This window comes from Achroia grisella, unplaced genomic scaffold (assembly GCF_030625045.1).
Source record: "Achroia grisella isolate CSIRO2021 unplaced genomic scaffold, CSIRO_AGI_Agris_v1 utg821, whole genome shotgun sequence".
In the NCBI taxonomy this organism is placed as follows: domain Eukaryota; kingdom Metazoa; phylum Arthropoda; class Insecta; order Lepidoptera; family Pyralidae; genus Achroia; species Achroia grisella.
The window spans coordinates 5,289,156-5,305,133 of NW_026713035.1; the positions used below are offsets into that span (position 1 = coordinate 5,289,156).

A 15,978-nucleotide genomic window follows, 5' to 3' on the forward strand; every position below is an offset into this window, starting at 1 on the left:
ATTCATCCAAAATGTGCATAATCAGGAATTTAAATTTTCAAACTCACAGTTACAGATGAACATGAGTTTCTTTAGAGTACTAGTAATAGTGTATATGCTTGTATACATAACCTTATACTTTGGACTAGTCGGAGCTTTGGTTTATGTCAGAAACATATATTTATATGACTACAAGTATGTTGCCTATAAGTTAATTGTAGTAGCTAATTTCTGGGGGAAGGAATTATAAGTAGTTAATTACCAGTCCCGTCTTTGCACGAGTGACTGGGTGTACATGTATTATAGATATAAACCTTCCTCTTGAATCACTCTATCTATTGCTAAATACTGCATTAAAATCCGTTAAAAGATCTAAGCGAATAGACAACGGAAGCAACTTCATTTTATACTATGTAAAGATGAGGCTTATAGGCTCCTTTGCTAGCAAAGTATCCACATTGACATCCACGTGACTCCCTCTTAAAACTATCATAGTTAATTATTAATTACGGGTAAATTCGTCACGATGGGCTTTATCCTTCTTCAGCCTTATTCTGGTCTTCCGCTGGTGGAAAGGTTTCATATTAAGGTATAAAAATAAACTTTGTTAATTTTATACTATCATCTCCCTATCTGGCTACAATATCCACATCACCACACGCAACCATTACTTACCAAGCTGCCCTCTGCCCTAGGAATTTTCTAGAAGGTTAACGAGACATAAAGTGTCGATACGACGTTTAGTTCTACACAATGTACTTATATTTTAGCATCAATGAACTGCAAACATATGGAGAGAATCAATAAAAGATACAATTACAATACATTTTTTATTTCAAAATAAAGGCACTGAAAATGGACGGCAGCGGATTCCACTGATTTCATTAATACATTGTAAAACAAACGATAATATTAAATACAATTCACAAATATACGACGTTTCATTCTTAATGTAAGGTACAAAAATATTGAGATTCAAATATAGTCTAATATTAAAGGTATATATATACAAACTGAATTCTCTACACAGTTAAGTATACACGGGTAAAATACAGATAAAACAATACCAAGTTTTATAAATTTAAAATTAATTCACATTAGTCAAAATAATAGTGGATAGAAAAAACATTATTGCTTTAATATTCTGTGTACATATTTTTCTTTGTGTAAATATATACATACGTGTATTATTTATATGTATATACATTTAGCAATGGTTTTTTACATGTATATACATATAAAAAATGATTGCTAAAATAAAGATATGATTCTAAAATAAAGAAGGCATAAATATTCACATTGACATTCTATTTTTGTTACTGGTGATGATGTTATTCATAGATCTCAATAAGTAATAATGTATTAGTAGAACTTAAAAATAACAATGTTTAGATAGTGGTTTGTTCTTTAATATTAAATTTGACCTCACGTATACCTGCATACTATACTACTTATAATTATTTAATTAAATCATATAAAAATGCATGTAAATGAGATTCCAAAAGAAAGTATAGTGCGTGCGTACCGCTATATTTAAAATGATAATATGAAACTTATTTATAATAGTCTTATATATTAATAATAAATGCACAAACATACTCAAGACTGGTACCGATATTACAAAACAACGAATTTTTTGCTGAGTCGAGAAATCATCGAGTACCGCTTTATCTATAATAGCCCGCGAAATTAGTATGTAATGAGGCGATGCATTTATTATAATTAGATGAAGATAATGTTTTTATACGGTTTGGTAAAATAGCAAAAAACCGCATAAAGAAATTCATTCTTATTTATTTTATAATCTGATTTTCGGCGATATTTCACATGCGGCTATAGTTAACCGGAACAAATATTACCTTATGTCATTCCTCAAACCAAATGCTAAATATATACCAAATTTGTGAAAAAAAAATGATTGTTTAAATCATGAGAGCATAATTTTCTCAAATAACACACAAAAAAAATGGTAGCGATCTGAAAATACTCATTAAAAAAATGTTTTAAATTGGTTTATACATGACAAATAAGTGAGTAACAAACATTAAAAAAAAATACCCGATCTTCTCACCCATTTTTGGAGCCGGATTAAAAACATACTAACTTTCCTTTCATTTACAAATTGAGATGGAAAAGTAAAATGCTAGAATCTATTTGTTGCTACCACTTGTTAAAATTAACCAACTACATTGGCATACAAGTAGTAATTAGAATAAAGAATTATATAAGTTTATATCAATTTTTTTTTAGCCCGGACGAAGTGACCAGAGTAAACTAACATGTAAATAAATCATTGAGCTACTGATAAAAAACTATTCTATTTAAACAGCTGCCAATACAGCTGTGTAAACATAAGAACAATCTCAGTCTTCGAATGGACGGCGCAATTACTTAATAAAAAAATACATAAAAATCGTGACATATATAAGTGAGGCATTTATTAATTAAATTTATACTTTAATAAGAAAGAAGCTGTAATAATATTGGAAATACTTTTTTTCTGACTCTTATGCTGTTGGCCGTAGCTGGCCTTTACAGCTTCACCAGATGATTGGGGGCGAGTGCAGATGGCACTCCAAACTAAAGGAAGGACTTATGGAGCGGCTGAGAGTCAACTCCCGCCTAATGGATACGACTTTAGTCTGAAGACACCGCTCGTACCTCCGCTCAGGGCGTAGTACTTTCGATTCCCTTTTTGAATTAGACGAGGGATCGATCGGAATGTAATATTACAATTTAAAAATGCTTGATTCAATACGTCATAGTTAAATGTGTCTAAAAAATAAGCAGTTTTAATTATATATATCATCATCATTACCTTGCCTTTATACCATTATTTGGGATCGGCACAGTATATCATCCTTTTCCAGTTTTAATTATCTATGTATATATATAGTAAATTCTAAAAAAGAATATATAAAAAACCTATACACTTAAAAGTTGCCTATATTATTACTGGTTGCTATGTCTAACAGTATTTTTTTTATTTATGAGGTTTTACATTTGATCTCCTTTCAATACAGCGGTTGCGCTATCGGTGTACGCTCGCTAGTATTAGGAGTGAATCGCAAGTTAATAATTTTGTTACACTTTTACTGATGTGACTGGGGCCGACGGCATGCAGCGCAATTATACTTAGTATAAAAGTACTACCAACCACCGACCATCAGTCACTCAAAGTTTATGTCTGGTTAAATATTTTTAGTTTTTATTATTGTATTATATAGTTTGAAATATTATGTAGTTTAGTTCGCTGATGATATATGTATATAATAAACGTATTTGTTGTGATAGCTTATCTTTTGTCAATCTTTTCTTAATAATTATTATTTGTAAAGCAAATTTCCTGTGTATATAAAACATACCTATATTAATCTAAAGTATGTATCAATATAAGAGATTTCCTGTCAGCTCGACTCCTTGTTCCGCGAAAATTTATGAAACGCATACAGAACTAACTACATATGTGAAACAATTATAACCTTTGGAATAAAAGAACGCGATATTCCATTTAGATTACGCGTTCGTCTTAATAAGAAAATATGTAAAAAAATCAAAAGTAATTACCTAAATTACAGTAAATGTTTTGGTTTACAGATCGATATAAAATATAAACATATAAAATATAATATATATGTATATATACTGATACATCCATATATATTAATAATAAAAGGCTTGTTCCCTTCTATACTAATAAGCCCAAGCAAAGTAAAACGAGCAGCTAGGTTTTAACATTACAACTGTGCTCTGGTAGTTATATTTTGGTAATATATTTTGAAACCTGAAAAATAATGGTTATATTGCGAAACTTCGACTGTAATTCTTAAGTTGCATATAGAATTAAGATCTCAAGTATTTTACATGTCCTATAAAAATCATATTTACCGCCACAAACTCAGGGTTCAATTTTCTTTACCTAATCTTCAATAACAGGAACAAAATCGCTACGACGATTGCAAAACTGGCCTGTATGCCAGCTGCGCCGGCCAGCCTGCACTTGAACATGTCTATACGTGTCTCCTTATCAGCTATGATGTTCTGGAACTCGGCTTCCATTATCTGCCCGTCGTAATATGTGATGGGGTCCTCGAAAGGATACTCGTATCCTTGAAGACATTCACACTTGTAACCACCTGCTTCGAATCCTCTTCCAAGAATGGGTACACACTGGGAACAAATATATTATATTAGAATAAAGTAGAAATAATCAACTCTAGGGGTATTAGTAGTAATAAATACGAAGTTTGTCTGTCTGCCAGTTTGTTACATCGATCCCCAATTCAATTAAAAGGGGATAAAAATTACGACGGCCTGAGGGGTTCGAACCCCTAGCGGTGCCCTCAGACTAAAGTCGTATCCGTCAGGCGGGAGTTGGCCTTCAGCCGCTCCATAAGTCCTTCCGCGGGTTTGAAGTGCCATCTACACTCGCTCTCTATCGTCCGGTGAAGCTGTATAGGCCAACTGCGGCCAACAGCATTAGAGTAGTCCGAAAAAAAAACTTCATGGCGTTAATGAAATTTGACTTCAAGAAATACGAATCATAAAGGAATTAAAATAATTAACATTGTCCAAATAATGATGGGGTGGACCACCCTTACCACTTAGAAATTAGAAAAAACTTCACGTCCTATTCTGTAAGTAAACTGTTTAACAGCAGGAAAATACATAACACATATTCTAGTTCATTAAAATAAATTAACAATTCCATAGTATGATATAGTATGAAATAATATACTTACATAGGAAGAACCCCTGTCACATTTATCTGTGCCCTTAAAAGCATTTGGCACTTGATATTTGTCTGGACATTGATTGATATCCAACAATGTTAACGGCATTGTCACCGCTACGACACCCCTGTAATAAAAAAAAAACATTAATATATCCGGCTCGAAGGACCAGTTCAATCTTATTAATATTATAAACGCGATAGTTTGTGCGTGGCTGCATGTTTGTTACTCTTTCACGCAAAAACTACTGAACGGATTTTCTAAAAACTTTACAGTAATATAGTTTATATATCAGAATAACATATTCGCTATAATTTTCATATGGGTGTAATTATTATAAAATAAGCCTAGTCCTAAAACAATTTTTTTTTACAATAGATTCATGAAGGCTTAGACAATTCATTATTATGAAAATCTACACAGAATTGTATAAAACTAAGATTACTTAATGGATTTACATTATCTTGTTTAATTCCGCTATTATAAGCACGTGTTATTGTTAGCAGGCGAACTCTGAACGAAGCTTAGTTAGGCATTGAATGGTATCCGTTTATAGCTTGGAAGCCTCATTTTGACTGTACGGCTACGAAACTATGACACCACTTTAGTCATCGCAGTTTGCTAATGTATAATTTGCAATGTGGATCTCTTTCAATAATCGTCGGAATTTGATCACCAATAGAGAACGTCGCAACGCTTCCAGTAGCAGTGGTCAGATTTCCGCAGTGAATATTTGCACACATGCTAATAATAGCGGTATTATCCCAAATAATATAAATTGATAAATAATGAAATAGACTTTCTCAAAATAACATCATATTCATTAAAATATAGACTTAAAATTATTTTGTAGTTAGAAAATAACAACTTTAGGCTACTTACTTAAATTCTAATTTAACTTTGACATTATCCCATCCAAAGAACGGAGATGCGTATGTGATAACCCATTGTTTTAGGTGTCCCTCGCAGTCGTAGTACGGTCTGGTCCAGTGGCCGTGATTCAGATTAGCTGCTTTGTACGACGTGTGATACCTCTCGTATCGTTTCAAGTATGTACCAGCCTCGCTGTCCCTTATCTTCATTTTAAGGAAGACTTCCTCGAGCCCATCAAAATTGGTAGACCATCGTTGCTTTAGAAATTGGAACCATTGCTTGTTTGTATAAACTTCGTCTGGAAATACCAGTGATTTTTTAGTTTAATAGAGCAACATGCAAGTTTCTAGCTCATTCTTCTTGTGATGAGTCTATATTCCTAATGTATGGTAGACTTAATAAAAAAAAAGAAGACTTCAAAATTCTTTTTCTATTTCTATTTCAGACCTATGGTCCCTTTGTACCCTGTAATTTCAATCCCAAATCTCAAACCTAGCTTACACAGTAAGCTTTTTGGAAGCTATACAAAGTCTACTTCTCATTACAAAAATAATTATAACAATATAGGGGAAATGAGATTGTCAGTAATGTGGACGTTCACGTTGACTTGCATGCAGTTCCCCGGAAAACCATCGTGATAATTTCGTGGGGAATTGGTCATGATTCTAACTGACCTGACTTCATATTTATCTTATCATACTCCACTGCAGCCCCGCTAGGGTAAACTGTTAGTGCAAACGGGTGCACAATTCCATACCATTATCATCTATTAAAAAAACTATAACTACATACATAGCTAAACCGTAATTTATACTTACCAGTCTTGTTCAATCGGGCCAAATCCTCCAACTTATATTTCCTTGTATTCAACTCAGTTTTATATGCAAATGGAGCGAAGAAAGTACGATTTGTGAATTTGTTTCTATCCCAAAATGTACCTGTAATACAATGACGAAAGAAAATTAATAAAGCACCATGCATCCATGCAAGAATAAAGCATCATTAGATACTATTCATTGTAATGTAATGTATTATATTTGACTGTTGATTGGTGTGATGGTTGATGTCTTGCGTTTTGCCCACCACCTTACTTCCGATGGTCGGGGGTTCGATTCTTCGCACAACACAAACATTTGTATTCATGAGTACTAGTAGTTATCTAGTACCCATAACACAAGCTTAATGTAGCTTAATTTAGGAATACATGGTGGTGGGTGATTAGTCAAAAATCACTTTATTAAATGAAAACACAAACTTATATGGCCCGGTGTCCGAAACTGGAACTAATGAAAAACTGCCAATGCTATATGAAGGCATCTATAAACTCCGTCAACAAAATAACATGACATACACACAAACATTCACTCATGAAACCTGTCCATCGCTACTGGAAGCTGATCTCAAAAATGCTACCGAAGGCGGTAAATAAACAAAACAATTGTCAAAGACTATACTTCTATACGCGTGTATGTCAAATACATGGTAATGTCTATAATGTATTATTTAATCCCATCAAAAACATAAATGTGTAATGATAGCCGAGTTTAATATTATAATATATGCCTTGATTGTTGACTTCTACGACAAAAGAGATGAGATCTAAATGGATGCCAAGTTCAATAGTCTGTCCTGAAATGTATTTATGACAATATAAAATATTATTTCTTCTTATAACTTAGCATAATATACTGTAGCCTAAGGTCTAACTTGGCCTTGATCAGTGATAAAAATGACGATATTTGGACGTTAATATCTAAATAACCGTTTGAGATATGTTTATGAAATTTGGAACACATATTTATCTCGTAAGTCTCAATATATGAACCAAATTTGATAGGTTTATGTGAAAGAGTTTTTGAGTTATGAGGGGGTCAAAAGTGGCTCCAAATGGTTCGTGTAAATATACACACGGTGCTGCTCGCCAGTTACTTGAAACTCGGCTTGACACGCTACCGCGTGTCTAGATTAATTGATTTAGTGTATTTTATGCATTTATTTAAAAATATATTAACATATTACACTACGCTATATAAACTGTGAGTGTGGGCAATTTCATACACCTCCGGGGTACAAAGTTTTTGCACAGGTGCACTCCGCTACATCCATTGGTTGACGCCAAACGTCGCGTTAATGACGCAACATCAAGCAATAAGAAGCGCCGCTCATTACGTGATATATTTCAGCATTAATCAAAAGGGTGGACACTCCACACTTATGTCATTTTTTAAATGTAATATTGCGATAAACGCTGAGAAGAGGTCACAAGTTTGATTTATTTATCTCTTCAAATTACTTTCTTAATTTAAACATATTAACTGCTTCATGTATTAACACGTTAAAGACCGCGTGTCAATCGGTGGGTCACTCTGCAACGAAAGTAAATTTGACACATTGGGACCGGTGGACATTTTAATTGAAATAAATGTAGGGCTTAAATAATGTCTACCACAAATAACACACTAATACAATTAAAAAAAAATAATATCCGTAATTAAATAAAACCGGTCCTTGTGTGAGAAATAAGATTTTTCAATGCGATCTTCAACACGTTAAGAAGCCGTTCAAGTATTACGACAGCACTATATCTTTGCTTTGCTTATTTTGGATGACGTGGGGGGTAGGGGATTCTAAATGATGATTACTCATCTGTAGTTATTTACTTTTTTACGCCAATTGCAACCTTCACATTGTCTTTGCTAAAAAAGGAATATATTAATTGGAAAATGTTTACGTAATCATGTGGGGAGGGGGTAAGAGCTTTGCGTACTTTTGCTGACAAGGGGGATGGGGGGTAAATAATTGTAATAAATCTGCTTAATAATAGTAGAATATTTGAAACCGACCTGCAGACCAAATCTTGGAGTCGCCAAGCACAACAGCTAAAGTTTCACCAATCATCTGATCTTCGGTGAGGGGTTTATCTGCGACACGGGTGCCACTGAATACTTCCGTAGGATCGGATACCTGTTGAGAATATATAGAAATAGAAATAGAAATAATCTTTATTCAAATAAACTCATTACAAACACTTTTGAATAGTCATATTTTGATTCTACCACTCATTCGGAATGCAGATTCATCACAAGAAGAATGAGCAAGAAACTTGTGTGTTGTTCTTTTTAATAGATGTTTTTTATATAAATAATTACAGTATAACAAGTAAGAGGCACGTGATAATCAACATAGAAGTCGCTACGCACTCATTATTAGTGTAATCAGATAATATTGTCAGTGCTATGGATTTAAAGTTTTTCTATAAAAATATATAAATAAAATTAAAATAAATAAACAAATTTCTTGATATCGGGGAGAAGGGAATTGTTAGTAATGTGGACAATAATAGAAAATGTTATACTAGAAAATATTATACTTTTACACAATCTATAGTGAAATAATGGAGTTATTGTTTGTGAAATTTTATTTATTTTAAAAAATGTTTCCAACTACTAAATTATTAGTTTCCATATGTTCCTTATGACCTTCTTTTACAGTTATGAATATTAGACGGCTTCGGTGGTCTAGCGGTTTAGCACACCGCTTTACTTTCCGATGGTCGCTGGTTGGATTCTTCGCACAGTATAAACATTTGTATTTCATGTGTGTGATTGTTTGTATCGGTCTGGGTGTTTTCTATGTACTTTATGTATTTACAAAATAAATGTATTTATATCAGTTGTCTAGTACCCATAACACAAGCTCTGCATATCCTGGATCTCCATGGCGCTATGTGAATTGTCCCGAGATATTATTATTATTGGTATTGAACTAATTCTTTGCTTAAACGCATATATGCAGGAAATAGATTACCTGTAAAAACGCGCTAATGAAATTTGCCAAACGCAATGCCATTTTCGCTTGGTTCTCCATTTGCTCTTCCTTTCCAAACGCTATGTCTCCATTTAGAAAGAGATCTGAAGGGTTATATCTGAAAATAATAATTTAGTATTTTTTTTACATTCATATAACTAGAATGACAACCAAACTGACAGGTCAACTAATGGTAGATATCAACTTATTTTAGGCTATTGATTAAACATAAATAAAAAAAGGGTTGAAAGGGTTGAAAGTGATGATCAAAGATTGTATGAAAGTATTGCCATTTTTAAAGCTTAAAACCAATTATAGGCTGTTGATTACATAATAAAGAAAAAGGGTTGTAAGGGGTTGAAAGGGGAGATGAAAGGTTGTACTTGGATTTTTGGGTTACATCTTAATAATATTATAAACGCGAAAGTTTGTGAGTATGGATGTTTGTTACTCTTTCACGCCAAAAACTACTGAACGGATTTTGATGACACTTTACAGTTATATAGCTTCATCAGAATAACATATAGGATATATTTTTTATTGAAATTTAACAGGGGTGAAACCACGGGCACAGCTAATTAATTATTAATTAAATATTTTTTTTTATACGGGTTCAAGGTCACTATTCCACGCGGGCGATTTTGTACAGCTAGTAAATAATAAAGTCTTACTTGGAACAGTTGTAGGGTTGTACGCCACGTATGAAATTCAGCACCTCATACACGTTAACCTTCTCTGTATGGAGGGCGGACGGGCCAGGAGTAGCGTTCACGTATTCAGCGTGTCGATCCAAGTATAAATCGCGCACCCATCCTTCCGCGCGTTCCCATTGCACTGGCAAACGCTGCACCCCTGCAGGTAGACATTATTGATAATATAACAGAAATAAATTACATATATTTTTGACTATAATTATTTTTTTGAAATTTCTCATTTAAATTATTGCACCGCCAAAAATCTTTCTCTGCACCACTCATAGTTACGTGGTAGATGACAGAGATTAAGTGCGCCATATGTACACATTATTTTTGTGCATTGAAGTTAAATGAATAAATAAAAAATCAGTATTTTTTATATAATCGTAAATTTAAAATAATTAACTAAGCTGACTGTGTTGTAAGTGGTAACTGTCGGCTATATGGACAGCACTATGGATTATGTAAATTATTAACCGGGTCTTAACCCGAATATTTTATGGCAAATAAAGGTATTTACCTCTCTCGACAGTTCAGTCTCTTCGAAAGTTCAGTAGCATCAATTGTCAATAAGTGTACGGATACCGTGAGTGCTGTGTGTCGCGAACTTTCGTTAAACAATCTAGTGACGGTAGATGAAGAAAAATCTGCTGTCACCTATATACATTAACATCGCTGTTACTTCAGTCAGCTCGTGACCACGGCTAGTGCAACCTAGTCGAAACGTCGAGAGAGGTATATATGTTTATTTGCCATAAAATATTCATGTTAAGACCCAGTTAATAATTTAAATAATGTATATTAAACACGAAAGTTTAAAAGCACTATGGATCAACTGTTCATGTGGTGCCTATCATACCACTCATGCGTAGGGGGGAAACGGATAGTTAGTAATGTGGACTGATGACCCTATTGCTAGCAATGTACCATGTCAGGTTGTCCTCCATCCGATTCACCTGGAAACCATTACGATAAATTCCCGATGAATTTGTCACGATGGGTACCTGATGATCCAACCTGGTAATAACTGGAAGGGAAAGACTGAAGATCGTGCCCAGTGACGAGAGGACTATGTCCAGTAGAGGAATGCAGTGGGCTGATGATAATTAAATTAAATATGATCTTAGAGTAACTTACATCCAATCTCCAGGCAGTCGAAGTTATTGTAATACTGATCAGACGTGGCTCTCTCGATGATCTCGCCGAGGTAAGGTCTCCGCACGATGCTGGGCAGGCGGAAGCCGGGCGCGCAACGGCACTGGTAAGCGCCGCGGCGGAAACCCCAACCGTGAAGAGGTTCGCACTAAAATACACACTTCAACTTAAAAATGTAAAATAACAATGATATTTAATAGAGCAACACGCAAGTTTCTTGCTCGTTCTTCTTGTGATGAAACAGCTTCCCGAATGAGCGGTAGATTGAAAAAAATTTGATAACTATTCAAAAGTGGTTCAATGTGGGATTATTTGAATAAATTCTTTGCTATTATATTCTATTCTAATAATATCATTCTTAATCATGGTTATTTTTTTGGTTCGTAAGTTGGCACCACTGCCAATTTTATAAAGAAAACAATTCTGAGTACATTGTCATTTCAAACCCGCGGAAGGACTTATGGAGCGGCTGAAGGTCAACTTCCGCCTGATGGATACGACTTTAGTCTGAAGGCACCGCTAGGGGTTCGAACCTCAACTCAGGCCGTCGTAATTTCGATCCCCGTTTGAATTAGACGGGGGATCGATCGGAGTGTAATATAACAATTTATAAATGCTTGTTTCAATACGTTATAGTTACGTAGTACTTACTTCAGTGGTTTCAATTTTACATCGAGCCGTAGATGCAAATTTGTTCGGTCCTTCATTTCCCTGACTGGTAGGACATTGATTTATATCTATCCGATCATAATCCATTTCCATTACAACAGCTGCTGTGTATCTAAAATTAAATAACAAAATCTACAGACATTACCAATTCGCCTTTCACTGAAAACAAAGGGTTTTACAAAATACATTTTTTTTTCTATCTGCGATCAGTCCTTCCGCCTATAATCAGATACAAAATACATTAATATCTTTTTTTTTTACAACGCAGGAGACAAACGAGCATGCGGCTCACCTGATTGTAAGTGATTACCGCCGCCCATGAGCACCCGCAACACCAGTGGAATTGCAAGTACGTTTTTTTTTTTATAACACACGGGACAAACGAGCATGCGGCTCACCTGATGGTAAGTGATTACCGCCGCCCATGAGCACCCGCAACACCAGGGGAATGCGAAATACCATTGCTGGAAGGTGATTCCACCAAAAAGTATCTGGTATTAATCCGAACAATTCCCAGCGTGATATATAGAAAATGCACAGAGATGCAATATCTCGCCGCAAAGCCAATGGGTCGTTGTCAGCCTTTTAAAAAGGAATAACCTCTTTTCTTGAAGGTTTCAATATCGTATCGGTTCGGAAATACCATTGCTGGAAGGTGGTTGTGCGTGGCAAAAAGTTTCTAGAAAACCGACGTGTGGAGGACCGCCATTCATCCAGATGATCAGGCTGGTATTTTAGTTTCTGGCGGGTTTTTTTTTTTTATAACACAGGGGACAAACGAGCATGCGGCTCACCTGATGGTAAGTGATTACCGCCGCCCACAACACCAGGGAAATTGCAAGTACGTTGTCGGCCTTTTAAAAGGAATAAGCTCTTTTCTTGAAGGTTTCAATATCGTATCGGTTTGGAAATACCATTGCTGGAAGGTGATTCCATAATGTGGTTGTGCGAGGCAAAAAGTTTCTAGAAAACCGACGTGTGGAGGACCGCCATTCATCCAGATGATCAGGATGGTATTTTAGTTTCGGTACTTCGGTATTGGTGGTACGGTGGTGAAACTCAGCAGCTGGTATTAATCCGACCAATTCCTCAGAACATATCTATTTAAATAAAATCTTTAGGAGATTATATTAAGTATTTGGGAAACCTATGCCCTCTGTCCCGCATAGAGGTTTCCAAACCGTAATAAATGTATTGGTATTATGTATTTAATAATACGAATACATTTTTATAATATTCCTTGAATATCTCCAGTAAGTCCTTTTAGCCAGGTTCTTTTGGTTTGGGTGGTTACAAAAGTTCTTTTCGTTTTGAAACTTTTGATTTTCAAATAATAGTAATCCATTCATCATGACAGCCTCAGTGGTCTAGTGATTTAGCACACCTCTTTACTTTTAATGGTTGCAGGTTTGATTCCTTGCATGGTGCAAACATTTGTATCTAATATATAATATATATCAGTCTGGGTGTGTATGAATATTATGTATTTATAAGTATTCATATCAGTTATCTAGTACCCATAACACAAACTTTACTTAGCTTAGGACTAGATGGACTGTCTGATTTATCCTGAGATATTATCATTATCAGCATATGATATATTAGTTGATGTACTTACGTGGGATACTCAATGTGCCTGAACTGTGTGTGGCGAGGATAAATATCAGCTACAGGAGACACAGCTCCCATAAGCCACTTGTTCAGTCTTCCACAATCAAAGTATGGACGGGTCCAATTTACTGGTCCTGGATTCTGAAGAAAATAAACATGTTCTTATAGTACATTTGACAATTTTATGTTGTACTTCAAGTCCATGACCAATTAGTTTTAGGTCCTGCCCATGAGTCTGATAATTCAGTTGATATGGCACATGTGCTCTATTTAATATCAATTATATTATAGAACTTCAACAACATAATTATTTCTATTGTAGCATGGTTAATGGTTTTAATTATGTTTATCACTGCATGTCATCTATACATATGATAAAATGAGATGTCATCTTAATATTAAAATAACATTTTTCTCATGCATATGAATATAAATATGGTACATATACCAAAAAAATTTTTGGAGTGTCTGTTTGTAATCTTGAAATAACCAGGTAGATAATTTTTACTACTTTTATTTTAGAAAAATAAAAAAATTTTGGTGTATGTACCATATATATATTCATATAAATACAGTACATACACCAAAATAACAGTTTTTTACAATTTTTATCTGTCTGTCTGTTCCGGCTAATCTCTGAAAAGTCTGAACCTAAGCAGTATCTGAGGCTATCTTTATTTTAGAAAAAAATGTTGTTTTTGAGAAAAAGAAAGTTAAAATTAATATTAAATTATAAGAATTATAAATTCCACAGGAATGACATCGCATGTACAGCTAGTTAACAAATAAATTAAGATTATTTGTTCCCAGTATGTACTATCTAGTTAGTGAATATATAGGTAATAATTGTACTATACTAGTAACTTTATTTGATACATGGCTTATTAGTAACACAGTCAGAATGCAGACTAACTTATATTGAAGTCGGTTGATTTATGTGAAGATGTAAACAAAATGAAAGGGTGACAGGATTGACAGATATATAAGTACATGTAGGCACACTATGGAAGAGTCTACACTAAAATTGTGTGGCACAAAACACACCATCACAGTCCGCATACCTTTGCCACTTTACCACTGACCATTTGTGTTTTAAAAGTATTGATGATGATGATAGTGTGTAATGTAATGTGGACTATGTTTCCGCAATTAGCCTCTCATTTGGGCTGTTGTGCGTGTAGAGCCGAGACTAGTAAAGTAGCCAGCCAAGCTCCTCCCAGAAGCGCAGAAGACTCCTGGTGTCTTCACAGGCTTTACGGAGTGATGATTTATATTACTTTATTCATACAAACCTCATCATTTCCAGGAGGTCCATGAAATGTGAATGTCTCATTTGTATTATTAGCATATCTAATCTCTACTTGGTATGTCGTCTTTGTGTCATGTCTTTTATCCACTTTATCTGGTAACCAGAGGTGGTACCATTCATTTGTGCGGTAGAAGTCCGATGTATAATCTTTGGACAAACTCTCAGGTTCGAAAGCACCTAGATCCTCCACATATAGTGTATTCAAAGTTGAAATTTTCTGAAGATGAACAGGATCATTGAAATCATCTGCTCTGTATGCTCTAGGAGCAAACCTTGGCATTGTTTTATTGAAGAATCCTCTATATGAAGAAGTATATGACATATTTGGGGAGAAGTAGATAGAACTAGCGTTGATATAATGGTTTGAAGATACATCGGCGACAGCAGAAAGGAAGTAATACATCATCCCAGGATCGTACGTGTCGTTGATAGCTGGTCGGATAAACCGCGACTGGAGGATGTAGCTCCAGAAGAAGGCTCTGTTCATAGCCATATTGTGTAAATGAAGCATTGCGGTGCGGTTAGGAAACACTGGGTTTATATTGATCTCTTTCACATCAGGGCGGTGCGAAACAGAGTCTTCTGGTAAATATAAGTCATCCAAATATGTGATGAAGCAGTTATCAGGTGTAACTTTGTCCATTTTGCCCCGAATTTCGTCGAAAGCATCTCTTACTTGCCATTCGTATTGACCGGCCACACCCCACAGTAAGACGCATAGCGATATCACTAGTAAACTAATGTTTAATGCCTCCATTGTTAATCAAATATACATGCATATATTTCACAATTATAAATTCATATTGATTTAAAAATGATTCAGTTAAATTACATTTATAGAGTATAAAAAATGTACAATGGGAAGATTGTTGTTTTGAGATTCAAAATTTGAACATTTGACACTTGTGACACTGACGGTTCGTATTGTAGCATCGGCTTCGACCACAGATTAGAAAGGTAATACAGGCTATAAAAAATTGAGAACCAAAATCAATCTTTTTATGGAAACTAAAAATATTAAATATAATTTAACCATGAACGTAGCCATTATCTTAATTAATTCTACCATTTTCATTATAAAGCTCACTTAATTAATTTTTTTCAGGAACATAGAATTTATAAGAAATAGTGAAAACTGGACTTTATT

The 15,978-nt window shown here is 34.5% G+C and overlaps 1 protein-coding gene across 1 annotated transcript; it reads right to left on the reverse strand.

The window, feature by feature from the left end:
- Positions 1-3,465: 3,465 nt before the first annotated feature.
- Positions 3,466-15,738, reverse strand: LOC131852063 (uncharacterized). The gene is made up of 11 exons (XM_059202662.1): positions 14,815-15,738; positions 13,530-13,663; positions 11,894-12,023; positions 11,225-11,390; positions 10,064-10,244; positions 9,393-9,510; positions 8,429-8,549; positions 6,404-6,523; positions 5,595-5,883; positions 4,722-4,839; positions 3,466-4,149 (listed from the first exon to the last, which is right to left on the reverse strand). Exons 1-11 carry the CDS (start codon positions 15,586-15,588, stop codon positions 3,895-3,897), a joined length of 2,406 nt encoding a protein of 801 aa, XP_059058645.1. The 5' UTR covers positions 15,589-15,738; the 3' UTR covers positions 3,466-3,894.
- Positions 15,739-15,978: the final 240 nt, after the last annotated feature.

What these genes read in the sequence shown, in the direction of transcription:
- LOC131852063 (XM_059202662.1), bottom strand. Translation starts at nt 15,588, where the DNA reads ATGGAGGCATTAAACATTAGTTTACTAGTGATATCGCTATGCGTCTTA. An exon ending in TCATTAGCGCGTTTTTACAG is followed by an intron (nt 8,550 to 9,392) that starts GTAATCTATTTC and finishes TATTCTCAACAG; the next exon opens with GTATCCGATCCTACGGAAGT. An exon ending in GTGACAGGGGTTCTTCCTAT is followed by an intron (nt 4,150 to 4,721) that starts GTAAGTATATTA and finishes ATTTGTTCCCAG; the next exon opens with TGTGTACCCATTCTTGGAAG.